This window comes from Anomaloglossus baeobatrachus, chromosome 3 (assembly GCF_048569485.1).
Source record: "Anomaloglossus baeobatrachus isolate aAnoBae1 chromosome 3, aAnoBae1.hap1, whole genome shotgun sequence".
NCBI classification, from domain to species: Eukaryota; Metazoa; Chordata; class Amphibia; order Anura; family Aromobatidae; genus Anomaloglossus; species Anomaloglossus baeobatrachus.
Window position 1 is genome coordinate 377,616,458 of NC_134355.1, and position 18,500 is coordinate 377,634,957.

At 43.0% G+C, this 18,500-nt stretch overlaps 1 protein-coding gene across 1 annotated transcript in view; it reads right to left on the minus strand.

The window, feature by feature from the left end:
• LOC142297246 (dynein axonemal heavy chain 5-like) overlaps positions 1 to 18,500 on the minus strand; it is a 460,910-nt gene that overhangs the window by 306,243 nt on the left and 136,167 nt on the right. The window contains exons 23-27 of the mRNA XM_075341502.1: positions 17,391 to 17,619; positions 12,614 to 12,834; positions 11,495 to 11,673; positions 9,065 to 9,178; positions 8,805 to 8,980 (exon numbers count right to left, since the gene is read on the minus strand). Of these exons, the coding sequence (XP_075197617.1) occupies positions 8,805 to 8,980; positions 9,065 to 9,178; positions 11,495 to 11,673; positions 12,614 to 12,834; positions 17,391 to 17,619 (919 nt within the window). The remainder of the gene's footprint in view (positions 1 to 8,804; positions 8,981 to 9,064; positions 9,179 to 11,494; positions 11,674 to 12,613; positions 12,835 to 17,390; positions 17,620 to 18,500) is intronic.

Genomic DNA, 18,500 nt, shown 5'->3' on the forward strand with positions numbered 1-18,500 from the left:
CACCGATTGAGGCCAGAACTAGAGGTCCTGTCCCACCCAAAGTCCCTCATAGAAGACAACAGCCCACCGATAGGGATAGGAGGTCACTGCCAGGGCCCATAGATACCATGGGGCAGCGTCTGCGGGCATGGCTCCTTAGGCCACATCCAGCCGCGAGCGGACTCCTGAGTTTTAGACTAGGAAGTCCACCTTACACAAACAGTGCAGAGGAAAAGGATAGAGACCACCAGCCGGGTGGGGGACCCGAAAGAGACTGGCCACGGCACCGGCCACCAGCACCTTGGTTTACCAGAGACTTGTGTGGTTTATTAACTGTGAGTACACAAACACCCACTGCGGTCGCTATACCCTTCATGGAGACACCGGGTCCCGGAGCCACCATCCATACCCACAGAGGGGTTAACAACTAGCTGCACAACATCTCGCCCGGGTGCCCTACAACAGCAGCGGTGGTGTCCCACTTCACCACACACTGTGGGTGGAGTCACAAACTTACTACGGCCTAGCCTGTACATTTACCATTTACGTCCCCCCTTTTTATTCGGCGTGTCTGGAGACCCTCGAGACCCTCGAGCCACCACCCCAAAAGGCCCGGACCCAAGCAGCGCCGGCTGCTGGCACGGGGGCGGCACACTGACAACAGGGTAAACCAAGTCTCTGACTGCCGTTGTCTCTTGAGGGGAGTACGTTCGGGTCCCCTCCCCTGCAGCACTGCCTGGTGGTCCATGACCTTCCTCCTGGCACAGAATTTAGCGTGTCCTTTGTGGCCCGTCAGCTTGGAGCTTTCCGGGTCCAGCTCCCCACTATGGCTAAGTGAAGGAGCCTGCTCTCAGGAGCTCATGCTTGGGATTTCAGTGGGCCGCTTGTTTGGAAAGCCCTATCCCCCGCGTTGTGATCTCTGAGCTTCGTGGGAACAGTCCACAGAGGTCCCATACTCCGCAGGCTAATTGCCGGGTCGCCCGAAGCTTCTCCCCGACCCAGGGTTCATGTACCCCATCGTCCCTTCGGTCTCGGACCGGTGATCAGGCCCAGGCTGCTGACCATCCTCCAAGACAGGTCCTAGGCACCTAGCCTCAATCCCCTGTGATCGGGGGTCCGACTCCTCCAGGTCCAGACCACCGTCTGCGACCCAGTCTGCTCTCCCCTGGGAGCTACAACTCTCAGCTTCCTCAGAGCTCCTCCAGCTCGAAGGCTACCACTCAACCTCCTCTCACTTTGCTTCCCGGGAGCCGACTAACTTGTCACCTCCCACCTCCCTGCCTGACCCCTAGGTGGGCGACCCTTTTCCAGTTTAAGCAGCCCACTAGTGTGCCTGACAGGGTGTGGTGCGAGGTGTAACTAGGATTTTTGAATGTTGGTGGAGACAGTACTACAGGTTAGGTTCCCAGAACCATGGGGGTTAGAACCCTGCACGGGAAGGGAAACATTGTGCAGAACCCTGTGACCACCTGAATAGTCCAGGGTGTCACAATGGCCTCAGAGATTTGTTTGAGAACATTAGGGATCAAACAGCATTGTAAAAACCAAGGAACACACCAGACAGGTCAGGGATAAAGTTGTGGAGAAGAGTAAGGGTATGTGCGCACGTTGCTTTTTACCTGCTTTTTACCTGCTTTTTTGCTGCTTTTTCTTCTGCGCTGTTTAATGCCAAAATGGATGTGTTCTTCTATTCAAGCAAAGTCTATGGGAATTTGGGTTTCTTGTTCACACTATGTTGTTCAAAATGCTGCCTTTTTGTGGCAGAACTTTGGTCAAAAACTCAGCTTTGCAGTGCAAAACCCAAATGGCAAAAACAATTGACATGTTGCTTCTTTGAAAAGCTGAGTTTTTGACCAAAGTTCTGCCTCAAAAAGGCAGCATTTTGAACAACATAGTGTGAACAAGAAACCCAAATTCCCATAGACTTTGCTTGAATAGAAGAACACATCCATTTTGGCATTAAACAGCGCAGAAGAAAAAGCAGCAAAAAAGCAGGTAAAAAGCAGGTAAAAAGCAACGTGCGCACATACCCTAAAGCGCATTTAGGTTATTAGAAAAAATAGCCAAAGTTCTGAACATCTGAAGAAGCACTGTTCAATCTGTCATTCAAAACTGGACAGAGTATGGCACCAATGCAAACCTACCAAAACATGGCCACCTACCTAAATTGACATCGCAATCAAGGCGAGCACTACTTAGAGATGCAGCGAAGAGACCCATGGACACACTAGAGGCGCTACAGAAATCCACAGGTCAGGTAGGAGAATATATTAGTCATATACTCCACAAATTTAGCATTTATGGAAGAGTAGCAAGAAGAACGTCATATGTAAAAGCAAGCTATAAGAGGTTCAGTGTGTAAAGACCCATATGGCGTACACATAGCTCATGTAAGAATGTGTTTTGTTCAGATGAGAACAAAATATAACTTTAATGCCCAAATGCAAAACGCTATGTGTGGTGGAAAACAAATACTGTACACCACCCTGAAAACAGCATCCCCACTACGATGTGTGGCCAAACTGGAGGAGAGCCTTTATGAAGCTGCAAAAGACTTGAGACTAGGGCATAGGTTCACCTCCCAGCATGAAAACATCCCTAAATATACTGTCAGAGCTATAACGGAATGGCTTAGCTCAGTGGTTTCCCAACTCCAGTCCTTACAGCCCCCAACAGGTCATGTTTTCATGATTTCTTTAGAATTGCACAGGTGATGCCTTGAGAATGATTCCATCACCTCTTCAATGCTAAGGAAATCCTGAAAGCATGACCTCTTGGGGGCCATAAGGATTGGAGTTTGTGTAAGGCCGGCTTCTCACTTGCGATTTTCTCGGACGAGTGCAATGCGAGTAATTCTCGCATTGCATTCGGACACATGTTAATCAATGATGCAGCTCCCATCTGCAATTTTTTTCTCAGTCCAAATCGGACTGATAAAAAAATCGCAGTATGCTGCGATTTGGAGAGTTTCGCGCGCGAGTCTCTGCAATGATTCTCTATGGAAGCGTGTAAAATAAAGGAAAACTCACGCTCCCCAACGTTCACATGCGTTCTCTGTTGTATGTAATGTCAAATGTGAAGACATGATAAATTTATTGTAACAATAAAGGATAATGGAACAATGTTTAGCAGCATGCAGTTTAGCTGTGAGATCAAAAATAGCTACTGTTCCATTGAGCCACGTGGGCGCTAGATCATTTACATGAGCGTTACACATGTCTAAATGACTTAATTTATTTCAATGTTTATTTGGAAAAATGCATCCCATACGCATCACACACGCATTACACACGCACTGCTATCATGATAAAATTCACAAGATCGCATTGCAGTTGCATAGCACACTGATCTTAACATGAACTGAAATCGTCCAACTTTTTATCATGCAACTCGGACCGATTTTACACGCATAAATGTGATTCCAGCCTTACACTGGTTTAGAGCAAAGCATATTCATATATGTGAATGGCCCAAAGTCCAGACCTAAATCCCATTGAGAATTTGTGGCAAGGTTGGAAGTTTGCTGTTCACAGACATTCTCCATCCAATCTCACTGAGCTAGAGCTATTTTGCAAACAAAATTAATGTGTAATTAATGGAGCTATACAAGTGAGTAAAATTCCAATATGTTTAGTTTATTATTTTTTTTTACAGTAAAATCCAATTTTATTTAAAACAAGAAAATATGTTTTTATGTCTCACCCTATTATAAGTGCCATAACTTTTCATTTTTTTGCAGATAGAGCTTCATGATGGCTTATTTTTAGCATGACAAACTGTCGTTTTTATATTGTGCAGAATCTGAATTTACCCTGTTTTCAATCTAGACTCACATACAGCAGCACTTTGAGCTCATTTTTGACCCATTATACAACTGATGTGCCAAAAGGCTTTAATAGAGTGGTCCACCTAGACATAAGGCCCTGTCACACACAGAGATAAATCTGCGGCAGATCTGTGGTTGCAGTGAAATTGTGGACAATCAGTGCCAGGTTTGTGGCTGTGGACAAATGGAACAATATGTCCATAATTTCACTGCAGCCACAGATCTGCCACAGATCTGCCACAGATCTGCCACAGATCTGCCACAGATCTGCCACAGATCTGCCACAGATCTGCCACAGATTTATCTCTGTGTGTGATGGGGCCTTTACAGTCATGGCCAAAAGTTTTGAGAATGACACCAAAATTATATTTTCACATGATCTGTTGCCCTCTGGTTTTTAATTGTGTTTGTCTGATGTTTACATCACATACAGAAATATAATTGCAATCATATTATGAGTACCAAAAGGTTATATTGACAGATAGAATGAGTTAATGCAGCAAGTCAATATTTGCAGTGTTGACCCTTCTTCTTCAGGACCTCTGCAATTCTCCCTGGCATGCTCTCAATCAACTTCTGGATCAAATCCTGACTGATAGCTGTCCATTCTTGCATAAGCAATGCTTGCATTTTGCCAGAATTTGTTGGTTTTTGTTTGTCCACCCGTCTCTTGCTTGATTGCCCACAAGTTCTCAATGGGATTAAGATCTGGGGAGTTTCCAGGCCATGGACCCAAAATCTCTATGTTTTGTTCCATGAGCCATTTAGTGATCACCTTTGCTTTATGGCAAGGTGCTCCATCATGCTAGAAAAGGCATTGTTGGGCGCCAAACTGCTCTTGGACAGTTGGGAGAAGTTGCTCTTGGAGGACATTCTGGTACCATTCTTTATTCATGGCTGTGTTTTTAGGCAAGACTGTGAGTGAGCCGATTCCATTGGCTGAGAAGCAACCCCACACATGAATCGTTTCAGGATGCTTAACAGTTGTCATGAGACAAGACTGGTGGTAGCGCTCACCTCTTCTTCTCCTAATAAGCTGTTTTCCAGATGTCCCAAACAATCGAAAAGGGGATTCATCTGAGAAAATGACTTTACCCCAGTCCTCAGCAGTCCACTCCCTGTACTTTTTGCAGAATATCAGTCGGTCCCTGATGTTTTTTTCTGGAGAGAAGTGGCTTCTTTGCTGCCCTCCTTGAAACCAGGCCTTGCTCAAGCAGTCTCCGCCTCACAGTGCGTGCAGAAGCACTCACACCAGCCTGCTGCCATTGCTGAGCTAGCTCGGCACTGCTGGTAGTCCGATCCCGCAGCTGAAACAGTTTTAAGATACGTTCCTGGCATTTGCTGGTCTTTCTTGGGCGCCCTGGAGCCTTTTTGGCAACAATGGAAGCTCTCTCCTTAAAGTTCTTGATGATGCGATAGATTGTTGACTGAGGTGCAATCTTTGTAGCTGCGATACTCTTCCCTGTTAGGCCATATTTTTGCAGAGCAATGATGGCTGCACGTGTTTCTTTAGAGATAACCATGGTTAACTGAAGAGAAACAATGATACCAAGCACCAGCCTCCTTTTGAAGTGTCCAGTGGTGTCATTTTTACTTAATCATGACTGATTGATCGCCAGCCCTGTCCTCATCAACACCCACACCTGTGTTAATGGAACAATCACTAAAACAATGTTAGCTGCTCCTTTTAAGGCAGGAATGCAATGATGTTGAAATGTGTTTTGGGGGTTGAAGTTCATTTTCTTAGCTAATATTGACTTTGCAAGTAATTGCTGTTAAGCTGATCACTCTTTATGACATTCTGGAGTATATGCAAATTGCCATTAGAAAAACTTAAGCAGTAGACTTTGTAAAAATTAATATTTGTAGCATTCTAAAAACTTTTGGCCATGACTGTAGGTTCCGATTCATCAAAGCTTTTAAGCCAGAATTGGCGGAGTGGTAACCACTGATCACCATTCTTGATGAATCGGTGTCTTAGTTTCACTCCTTGATATTGCTGCATTGGTCGTTGTTCACAATGGTCATTCATAATTTCTGTTTTTAATTACTGGCATTTTTTTTTTCTTTATTTATATATTATTTTCTTTGTACTACATTTTGCAGCGTTTTTTTTTATCTTGTGAGACATGAATTCAACGTTTAAGGAAAAAATGAATTTGATCAAAACAAACTGTAGTCACATTCCCCAATACTGGCAAGTCTCCCTCAATGTTCCCGTTGTCTTGCATTGGCTGCAATGCTGACATCACATCAACGGTGCAGCAGCCAATCAGTGAACTCAAAGTCTCTGAATGGGAAATTTTGCTACACAGGAACGTCCTGCTTACTGAACTTACTGATTCACTGGTGTGTTTGTCAAGGTGAAGTCAGCACCGTAGCCAATGCCAGATATCAGAACAGCTAGAAAGACTCGTCAGTGAACCCAAGAAAGATTAGTACAGCACAGTTTGTTTTTTATAGCAAACTGCAGCTAGGGAAGTGTAGCGCTGACTTAGGCTGGAAACACACTTATGCGTGTAAAATCGGTCCGAGTTGCATGATAAAAAGTCGGACGATTTTAGTTCACTTTATGATCAGTGTGCAATGCAACTGCACTGCGATCCTGGGATTTTTCTCATGATTGCAGTGCATGTGCAATGCGTGTTTGATGCGTATGGGATCCGTTTTTACTATGTCATCTGCCATTCAGCTCTGCTACATGGCCGCTGACAGCAGACACAGACTGAGCCATGTAGCAGAGCTGAATGGCCGCTGACAGCAGACACAGACAGAGCCGCATGATCAGAATGAAGTCGGATGAACTTCACCCGACTTCATTGTCATCCTGCGGCTCTGTCTGTGTGGCATGGCCCCTGATTTTCGGCCACCGGTGAAGGTCTCACCGATGACCGCAAATTCCCTGAGTGACCGCAGTGAGCCGCGCTATCAGCGGTGCCGTCACTGAGGTTACCCGCGGCCACTGCTGCAGTCCTCCCGCTGAGATCTGTGCCTACGGGTAACCTGAGTGATGTCATCGCTGATCGCGCTACTCACTTCAGTCAATGCGGGGAGCTCACAGAGAGCGGTCGTGGTCTGTGACTGCTCTCTGTCAGCTTCTGATGTAGCAGAGCTGACAGCGTCGAGGGACCTCTGTGGATTACGTCGGACATGGAAGGGTATTTGTGGACTTGAATAAAGTGGTGAAAGAGGGTTGTTTTTTTTGTTATTTATTTCAAATAAAGGATTTTTTGGTGTATGTCTTCATTTTCGAAATCTTACAGGTTAATCATGGAAGGTATCTCGGGGAGACGCCTGCCATGAATAATCTAGGACTTAGTGGCAGCTTTGGGCTGCTGCCATTAACTCCTTATTACATCGATTGCCACCGCACGAGGGCAATTCGGGATGGCCGGGTACAGTCCCGGGACTGTCCCATCTAATGGATGCCGCTATTCCGGGCGGCTGCTGGCTGATATTGTTAGGGTGGTTGGCTCCCCATAACGTGGGGCTCCCCATCCTGACAATACTAGCCGTCAGCTGTGTGGCTTTACCCTGGCTGGTATTAAAATTGGGGGGAACCGCACGCCGTTTTTTTTAAATTATTTATTTATTTATTTTACTGCATGATATAGACCCGCCCACCGGCAGCTGTGATTGGTTGCAGTGAGACAGCTGTCACTCATCGTGGGGGCGTGTCTGACTGCAACCAATCATTGGCGCCGGTGGCCAGGGAAAAGCAGGGAATACGAGATTGAATAATGAGCGGCCGGCATTTTCAAAAGAGGAGAAGCCGCCGGTGCAGTGTGAATGCCGTGCAGCACTGCGCTGGTGATCAGGGATCGGTGAGTATGAGAGAAGGGGTGAAAGGAATAGACCGACATACACAGAGAGAGAGAGAGACCGACAGAGAGTGAGACCGACCGACAGACCGACCGACAGAGAGAGAATAGAGACCGAGAGGGAGAGACCGACTGACAGAGGTAGAGATTGACAGACATTGTGAGACCTCACTCATTTCCAGTGTTTTGTGAAACATGTGATAAATGTATTTAGAAAAACGAATGTCACTAGGATGGTGTGAGTGCCGGTCCGTGTGACATCCGTTTATTTACCCGCTCCCCTAGAGTTGCATTGGAGAGACTCGCGCGAGAAACTCTCCAAAACGCAGCATTCTTTGATTTTTTTTCTCAGTCCGATTTAGACTGAGAAAAAAATAGCAGATGGGCGCTGCCTCATTGATTAACATGGGTCCAAGTGCAATGCGAGAATTTCTCGCATTGCACTACTGCGAGAAAATTGCAAGTGAGAAGCCGGCCTTACTCAGTGCTCCAGCCAGGTGGCTCCCTGCTCTGCTGCCCTGCAGCCATCCACATGTGCTCCTGTTTCCTCCTTATCCTGAGCCTGTGCACGCAGCTCAGGTTTCAAGGAAGTGTGCTTAGGGCACGTGTGCGCGCACACCTGTCCTCCTCTTAAAGAGATGGCGAACCATTTCCTGTAAATACCTCTTAGCATTTAGGACACCCTCCTATTAGGGGAGGTGCCTATGCAGCTCTCTTAGTTAGTCTTCCAATCTGCTAGCTAGTTGTCAGGTCCCGTAGTTCCTGTGCCCGTCACCTGCAACTGCCTTCCCATACCTATCTACCCTGCCGTACCTACCATACCTATTCGTACCAGCCTGTCTGCCTCAGACATCCCGCCTGTACCTGCCTGAACCTGTGTCTATACTTGAGTCAGTCTCCTGTCCTGAGGGTCAGCTGTTACAGTCCTAGTCACTGCCTTGGGAGTGGTACTTGGCGTCTGCCTCACGACAGGTGCTTAGTTAAATCCCTCCCACTAAGGGTAAGCGTGGGACCCCCTATGGTCCAGTGGGTCTACTCCCGCTTGCCAACTTAGCATCACCGCAGTGAGCGTTACAGGAAGAAATTTAATTAAAAAGGGACAACTTCTTTAAGTACCTGACAAAGGATTATATGTTTATATTTTAGATTTATGCAGAATTAGCACCTGACAGATATACCTCAGTTGTTCATATGTGTTTTCTATAGGTTGGTACAACTCATCAATCTTATTTTCCATATTTTGCAGTTCCTCTAATAGTGTTAAAATAGAGTTCAACTGCTCCAGGCTTTCTACTGGCGCTGTGAGCTGCTGCCATACTTCCTCTCGATATTGTACAACCTGCAGAAGTTCTTCCTGGAAGGAAAATAAGATTGTAATGTCATTATTAAGAGTAATAATCTATTCTACAGAGTCGATTAGTAGAGAAAGTGCACTTACTTGTACACGGGAATGTAAAATAGTTGCATAATGAGACTTCCAACTTCCAACTAAACCTTTTAAGGTTTCCTTTATTAATGAGTAATCAAGACAAATGCAGCCTAACTGCAAAACCTAGTAAGCAAAATACATGAATTAATGTATCAATTAGGAAGATAATTGTAATACTGTGAACGAACGACATTGAACAAATGTACATGTAGAATTATAAATCACCAAGTGCACCTCTTTTTTTAAAAAAACAGAATGGCTACATTTGTTAAAACATACATGCAACCAAAAGTCTCCCCAAATCTTTACGTTCTGACCAGTCACTTATAAAAAAATATTGGAAATTTGATGAAAACTTTGCATCTTTCAAACTTTGAATATATTACTATTTAATCAGATAGTCATACCACACAAAAAAAGTTAATAAATACCAATCCTTGTTTGTCTACTTTAGATGGGCATAATTTTTAAAATGTCTTTTTATTTTCTTATGTTAGAAGTTTTAAAACTGTAGTAGCAATTTTTCATTTTTTTTTCAAGGGACTGTACAAAACTTATATTTTTTATAGGCTTTTTCGATTTTGAAGTAACTTTGAGGGGCCTATATATTGGAAAAAACTAAAAATTAAAAGGCAAACTATTAAAAACGACTATCAGGTGAATACATGAAAAATGGAATGAATGAGATGAAAAATTATATTTTTCACTAACACGTTGCTAACATCCTAAGGCCTCATTCACATGTCTGTGTTTAAAGGGAATCTGTCAGCAGGTTATTTTGCTATGTAATCTGAAGACAGCATGCTGTAGGGGTTAAAACATTGAATTCAATCAAGCTACCTGCTGTTGTTCACTTGCAATAATTGTTTTAGCACCAGGACCTTATCAGTGCTTAGGACTACATTGCCTCATGCCTGGCAGTCTGACATTCCCACTCCTGTGATTAGCAGCTCACTGCCTTTAGACATGGTACATACAGACACTGGAGTGAGAGGGAGCAGCTTAGTCATATCTGCTGCATATTTAATCTGAAAACTATGATTGTGTCAGAACTGCTCCACTTAGTAAAGTAAATGATAGACCATAAGAATCAGAGTCTCTTTGCCTACATCATTCTGCTCTCAAATGAGATAGCAAAAACCTGGTGACAGATTCCCTTTAAACATGTATGTGAAAAACTACCGGTGTAATCAGTGTCTTTAGATCAGTGTGTCATCCATGTGGCTGTTTTTACCATCAGTGTGTCATCATCGTTTTTCTTGGATGGATAAATTAATAAATAAAGGAAGTACAAAGCTTCTCCTATCATTTGCAATGGTAAATATGTAGAGCACATTGGTGTCACACGGATGCCATTCATGTGCTGTTTGTGTTTTTCACAGACCCATAGACATGTATTGGACCTTTTTATCCCTGATACCAAAAAAATGGACATGTCTCCATGAGTTTTGCAAGGACACACAGTTCTTGAAAAAACACGGATATGTGAATACATCTATTGGTTATAATGGGTACATGTTGTATTTGGGAAAGAAATTGATGCAACACGGATGTCTGAATGAGGCCTAACTGGTCACCATAGCTGACAGACTCTATACTCACTATTTGGCCTTGGTTCCACTTGCGTTTTTCATGGATGATTGTAATCTGATAAAACATTGGATTGCTCTGACTCTAGTGGAAAACTATGGGGCAGCATCCATCTGCGATTGATTTCTCATGCCATAGTGACATGTGGAGTGAATCGCAACATGCTGCGTTTGGCAGTGAGTCTCAGCTCACTAACACCAATATAAGTCTATGGGTACGTGCGAAACATCCCATGTCATCTGACTGCAGTGCGATATACACAGAGACAGGACGGGGAGGGGATGGGGAGAAAGTGTTCCCTCCCTCTTCTCCGCAGCTGTGATCCAATTGCAAGATTGGATCCCAGTCTCATGACCCTCAGCTCACACTCGCAGCAGAGGGTCATTAGCATATCGCTAATGCTCTTGCATCGGAAGCCATGTGCAAGTGGATCCGAGGCCTTTGACAACCATCAGGACTACAAAATCATGACCTCAGAGTGACAATAGGGATTAAGAAGGAGCCCTCTACCTCTTTTAACCATTTGGATGCCTATGTTGTTATCAACAGCAGCATCTACGTGCCAACACCGATTGAGGTCTACACAGCAGGTTGTAAGGTATAGCTAACATCCGTCGGTATGCTGTTATGTTATTTGTCAGGTCAGTAAAATAGCGTATTGATAATGATACAGCATTCTGTTTACTAAGGAATTGTTTACTTATACCCTCAGCCATGATCCTCTACTACTACTACTACAGCAGGTGACCACAACAGAGCTCGACTACTGCAGTGACCACAATAGAAATAACAAAATGGAGACAATGTCACATAAAGTTATGTTTGTTTTAAACTGTGTTAAATGCTTACTTCTGAGTATTCCTTAATTTGCTCTTCAATCTTGAGGAAATGTTTGACTTCTTTGTGCATTGCAGCAAGGTTTGGAATGCTGGCTAAGAACTCCTGACTCTGTCTATACATGTTGTCTGCCCACAAGAAGTTGTAGGAGCTTAGGGAGAATACATGCTTCTTAACCACAGGGTGTAGATCTGTGAAAAGAAAACAAAATATCTGACTTATTGTATATACAACATTTAATATTATTTTATTTTAAACATTTCAAAAAGTATGCTATGCTTAGAAAATTATTTGCCCATAATATTTAAGATGCACCTGAGGGTTGGAATAAAAGTGGTATCCCCATCTCCAAGATCCTATCCCAATATGTAGTAGGTGTAGTAGTAATAATAATAATAATAATTTTATTAGTAGTGATGATGAGTGAATAGTAAGCTATTTGGGTTCTGATTATTTGTACCAAATACCTAGTACAATTCCAGTAGTCGTCACAAATAAAGAACCTAATGCAAGTCAATGCAAAACCTAAGCATTATTCTTGAAGATTTCCCAAAAAAATGATCGCGTTAACCATTGACTTGGATTAGGTTTGTTATTTTACTATAAACTAGAATTGTACTAGGTATTCGGTACGAATAATCCAAACGCAAATATCTTACTATTCGCCCATCACTAAATATTAGCAAATACCTCCAATTAAAAATGTAGTATATTCTCCTATATAGCCATGTCTTTCACGGCATGTTCAGGGCATTACAGCTTAGGCATCCATGGTTACATCCACAAGCAATTAACTGCGTAACTAACTTTCTCTACTTGAGTGGACGTAACTATGGGTACCTAAACGGCACATAAGGTAAGAGACATGGCTATATCAGGAGAACTATACTACATTTCTAATTGGAGGTATTTGCTAATATTATTAATACATATACTACATATTGGGATAAAATCTGGGAGTTGGGACTACATCTTTAAGTTAAGTTGTTGAATTTGCCTTAACCCCTTCAAGTCAAGCATACAAGTTATGGGAGTTGGGACTACATCTTTAAGTTAAGTTGTTGAATTTGCCTTAACCCCTTCAAGTCAAACATACAAGTTACATGTGAATGAGAGGTGTAAATAGGATACCTCTGACTGATTCCACCACCTTTGTCGTAATGTATTGCAGCAGCTCGTCTGTAGCCATTGGTACATGAAATGATTGCCCTTTGTTCTCTCCTGACCACGAGTTCAAACTACTGCTCACATCTATGATGGAAAGAACCACCTGGTGCAAGACATTTTCAGCTACGTCTATAGCTGGATCTATCAGAATCTGTGGGATCTGAAACTTCAGGGATAACTTAAACCTGGTAAAAACAAAAACATTTCTTGAGTAATTCCTACAAATGTATTCCTTTAAAAGCATGAAGCAGAAATTACATTTTGTGGAGCTAACAAAGTCAACCATGTTATCATATGAAAAATAGGTTTATAATACTTAACAGTCATTTCTAAGTTGAACAACAGGGTAACACTACATGGGAAACTGGACCACAATTTCAAGAAGGACGATAAAAAGTACATACACTACTGTCATGAAAAAGTGAGGACACGCCATGTAATGCAGTTTTTTCCCCACATTTTTTAACATGTGAAGAAACCAATATTTGATCTTACTTTAATCAGTGTACAAAGTAGATTTACAAGGAGGCTCCATACTGCCACGAGTCTAGCTTTAGGAAAAGGCTGTACCAGGGGAGGACTTGTCATTGGCACAAGGAGTAAGAGGGACAATTCTACCTTCAAAGCAGCAGCTTCTATCACAGACACAGTTTTGGAGTGCAAAGTAACCCATATACTGTTCTGGCATAGGGGCCCTCTTGTCTGCATCTGCCCCTGGGCTGCCCAAAATAGATTTAAATGAAAGGAGGCCATTACAGACTAAAAAGAACATAAAAACAAGACTACAGCTTATCCATAATTAGGCAAACACCAGGACTTTAATAAAAATATACTCTGGTCAGATGAAGCATAGATAAATATCTGCTCACAATCGCATGGAACAAGGACATTTCACAAAAAAATCCCTGATTCCAACTGCAAAGCATTGGTAGAGGTAGACATGTTATGTTTTGGGGCAACTTCGCTGGAATTTTACCTGCGTAACCATCTTAGAACAAAATCTTAATACACTGTGTGCAGAATTATTAGGCAAATGAGTATTTTGATCACATGGTAATTTGTATACATGTTGTCCTACTCCAAGCTGTATAGGCTTGAAAGCCAACTACCAATTAAGTAAATCAGGTGATGTGCATCTCTGTAATGAGGAGGGGTGTGGTGTAATGACATCAGCACCCTATATAATGTGTGCTTAATTATTAGGCAACTTCCTTTCCTTTGGCAAAATGAGTCAGAAGAGAGATTTGACGGGCTCTGAAAAGTCCAAAATTGTGAGATGTCTTGCATGGGGATGTAGCAGTTTTGAAATTGACAAACTTTTGAAGCGTGATCACCGAACAATCAAGCGTTTCATGGCAAATAGCCAACAGGGTCGCAAGAAGCATGTTGGGCAAAAATGGCGCAAAATGACTGCTCATGAATTGAGGAAAATCAAGCATTAAGCTGCCAAGATGCCATTTGCCACCAGTTTGGCCATATTTTAGAGCTGCAATGTTACTGGAGTAGCAAAAAGCACAAGGTGTGCCATACTCAGGGACATGGCCAAGGTAAGGAAGGCTGAAAAACGACCACCTTTGAACAAGAAACATACGATAAAACGTCAAGAGTGGGCCAAGAAATATCTTAAGACTGATTTTTCAAAGGTTTTATGGACTGATGAAATGAGAGTGACTCTTGATGGGCCAGATGGATGGGCCAGAGGCTGGATCAGTAAAGGGCAGAGAGCTCCACTCCGACTCAGATGCCAGCAAAGTGGAGGTGGGGTACTGGTATGGGCTGGTATCATCAAAGATGAACTTGTGGGACCTTTTCGGGTTGAGGATGGAGTGAAACTCAACTCCCAAATCTACTGCCAGTTTCTGGAAGACAACATCTTCAAGCAGTGGTACAGGATGAAGTCGGTATCGTTCAAGAAAAACATGATTTTCATGCAGGACAATACTCCATCACATGCACCCAACTACTCCACAGTGTGGCTGGCCAGTAAAGGTCTAAAAGATGAAAAAATAATGACATGGCCCCCTTGTTCACCTGATCTGAACCCCATAGAAAACTCTGGTCCCTCATAAAATGTAAGATGTACAGGGAAGGAAAATAGTACACCTCTCGGAACAGTGTCTGGGAGGCTGTGGTGGCTGCTGCATGCAATGTTGATCATAAACAGATCAAGCAACTGACAGAATCTATGGATGGTAGGCTGTTGAGTGTCATCATAAAGAAACGTGGCTATATTGGTCACTCATTTTTAGGGGTTTTGTTTTTGCATGTCAGAAATGTTTATTTCTAAATTTTGTGCAGTTATATTGGTTTACCTGGTGAAAATAAACAAGTGAGATGGGAATATATTTGGTTTTTATTAAGTTGCCTAATAATTTTGCACAGCAATAGTTACCTGCACAAACAGATATCATCCTAAAATAGCCAAATCTAAAAAAACCTCACTGCAATTTCCAAAAATATTAAGCTTTTTTATTTATGAGTCTATTGGGTTGATTGAGAACATAGTTGTTGCTCAATAATAAAAAAAATCCTCTAAAATACAACTTGCCTAATAATTCTGCACACAGTGTATATGCTATAAAATCTTCACCGATGTAATTAGTATCAGATGGTGCTTGAGGATAACCTGTGACCATCTTTAAGGACACTTGACTTGGCTTTTATTTATTGAAAATCTGAGCATAAAAGTGTCTTTAGGGGGACATTAATGTACAGAAGACAGAGAGAGAGAGACTATATAAAGGCAGCATCATTATTGTTTGTAATCCCATAATCCCAAAGGGGGACATAAGTATTCTATGGATGTAAAAAAGAAGGGCATGATTGTATCACTAGAAAAAAAGAAACAAAATTATTGTATGGAGGCTTAAAAAAAAAAAAAAAATATATATATATAGGGAACTATAATTACTGTATGGGGGTGCAAAGGGGACATTGAAAAGGGGACATGACGTGCATGAGGGTGCTATTCCTGTCTGGATGCAGTAAAGGGATACTATATATAACTGTAGAGTTACAAGGGATGCACTGTCTCGTTTGGGGGAAACAAATCTGGCATATGGCAAAGGGTGTGGAATTATTATTATATAGGGTACAATGTCCTTTGTTTAGAGGTGGGTAAAAGTGAGGGGGATACTGAAAAAGTGATGAGCCAAAGATTTTGGTGTTTAATGTTTTTCAGAAACGAGAAGATTTTGCCCTGGTGTTTTGGGCCAGACGGAAAAGAACATGGGAAATGAATGAGTACAATCAGAGAGAGTGTCAATGGTGAGTCACTGGATTTAAATGTACATTATACATATATAGGGTCTTCAGTAATCCCATATGAAAAAATGGAGTGGCAATGCACATGATCAACCACCACTCCATTTACATGGGGTTCTTTAGAGTTCTGCTTCTAGGTATCTGTGGTGGTCCAGGATCCCAGCGATCGTTTCCCCTGAATAGAGGATAACTCCAAACTTGAGAATACAGTTTTAAAATGGCATTTTCCTATATTACAGTGCAGCAAAGTGTCGAGCTCTATAATATGACCCATACCACAGACTAGCTCTAATGTATATAGTTATATAAATATGTGCATCAAATAGAATTGAAAGTGGCTGAAATGGACAAACATATTTCTAGTATATTGACATACTTTTGGCACGCTTTTACTCATGCTTTCTATTTAGCATTCATTTCTCTTCCCTGCTTTTCCTTCTATTTTTACAGTATGTGATGCTGTCTGCCTCTGGCTAGAAGACAGCCTGCTGCTCCAAATACTACACAGGCCCCCATTGCTATGTCTGCAAGATCATAAACCATCTTACTGAGCTTAATCATCACCATTTCAAGCTTCTCAAGCTAATTTATTTGTTTCAGGAGCTTGTGGAAAGCTGTGCAGAATGATAATTAGGCAAAGAGGTTGTCCGGTCTAATCCACAAGTCTGCAGTAACTCTGTGTGTCAGGTTCTCCGGAGTCAGAGTCGGAAGCAGTGGGCACATGGTAGCGAGTTTGTGATATGCATACAGCCAGCCAGAATTCGACTAGATGGGAGTCGCCTCACTCAGTACACTTGCATTGACCAATGCCGCCCATATCTAGTTGGATTCTAGCTGGCAGTATGCACATTGCATACTTGCGGCCACATGACTGCAGTTCCCAGCTCTGACACTGAAGAATCATGACAGCGCACTGTCACGGGTGTGTCACAGGTGACAGACAGTTACGTGGTTCCTGGCAATAGAAGGTAACACCGTTACTCCCATCTTCCCTGGACTGGTGCTGGTGATACTATTCAGTTCCTTTAGCTCTAGTTGAAAGCAGGAGGCTTGCTCTCATCTGTAGTATTATTGCTGAAGCTTTGCTGAACCTGTATCTGAGTCATCTGTGGATATGTAGTTCATGTACTTTTCCCTGTGTGTCCCCCTTGTGTCTTCTATAGTGTTTAGTGGGGTTGACGACGAGCTCATCCCATCCATTCCCTATTTAGGGCCCAGCACTAGGGATACCTAGGGTCAGTTATCCGGCTTGGCATATAGGTGCGGAATCTATCTAGGGTGATAGGGATCAGCAGTAGGTTTGGCCAGGGGTCTCCATCTTCCCCTTTCCTAGACACAGGGTTTTCCTTCCTTTTTGCCATTCGCATTTTTATTTTGCTAATTTTTTCACTCCTGCTATATTTACAGGGTTAAAATATTATTGACTTCTAAGAAATATATGCTATTTATACAATTAGGATGAGTAGTTCAACATTACCTTAACTTCTGTTCCTGAATTCTAGATCTGAAAAGCATATCTTTAAGCATATGTTCACTAACTAGAGGCTTATTCTTTAGGATGTTCGGACCATCTGGCGGTTTATTTAGTAGATGTAAAAGACCTCTTCCAATACTTTCCATGTCACATCCTGCGAGCTGTGCTAGGATGATTAAGGAGCGCAAAATACAAGTATATACAGCCTGATAGAGTTGATCACTGACTGACTCTGAAAAAGAAAACATAGTAATAGTATATTACTTATAGAAATGTCCATATGTACCAAAAGTCAAGAAAAACAGACCTATGCATTATGGATAAAGGATGATCCCAGCCACAAATAATGAGTTGCTATAGTATGAAATACGTCGAATGTAATCAGAGACAAAAACTTTTCTATGTGGAGGGTGTTATTGAAAGGCAGGATGCCTTTTATTACTTCGCAGGACATATTAGATAAAATATACTGTATAAGTTGTGTGACAAAATGTGCAAATATATCTATATATATAATTGCCTTATTCTGTCTGTCTGTCTGTCGTTCTCCAAAATTGTGTCGTTACAGTGACAGTGTTGTTACAGTGACAACCGTCGGATTGGCCGCTGGGCTTGGCCTGGCCCCGCCCCCCACGGATTGGCCACTCGCCTCGGCCTGGCCTAGCCCCCCGCATGGATTGGCCGCTCGGCCAGGCCCCACCCCCCGCACGCATTGGCCCCTTGGCCAGGCCCCGCCCCCTCACGCATTGGACGCTCAGTCTGGCCCCGCACCCCCACACGTATTCCCCGAACCGACACGGAGCCCCGCCGACAACCCCAGCAACGTGAGGATATGTGACGGCTGGCCCCGACTCCCAGGTGAGTGTTGCATCCCCGAGAGCCCACACCAGCATACGCCGGCAACCTCAGCAACGTGAGGGTATGTGTTGGCTGGGTTGCCGGTACGCTGGTAACCATGGTACACATCGGGTAATATTGTGTAGCATGGTTACCAGCATATGCCGGATCCCTGCCTGTTCAGATCGTTGGTCTCCCGCTGTCACACACCGATGTGTGCTGCACAGCAGGAGACCAATAAACAAAAAGTGAACCCTCACTGTCGCTTTGAATAGT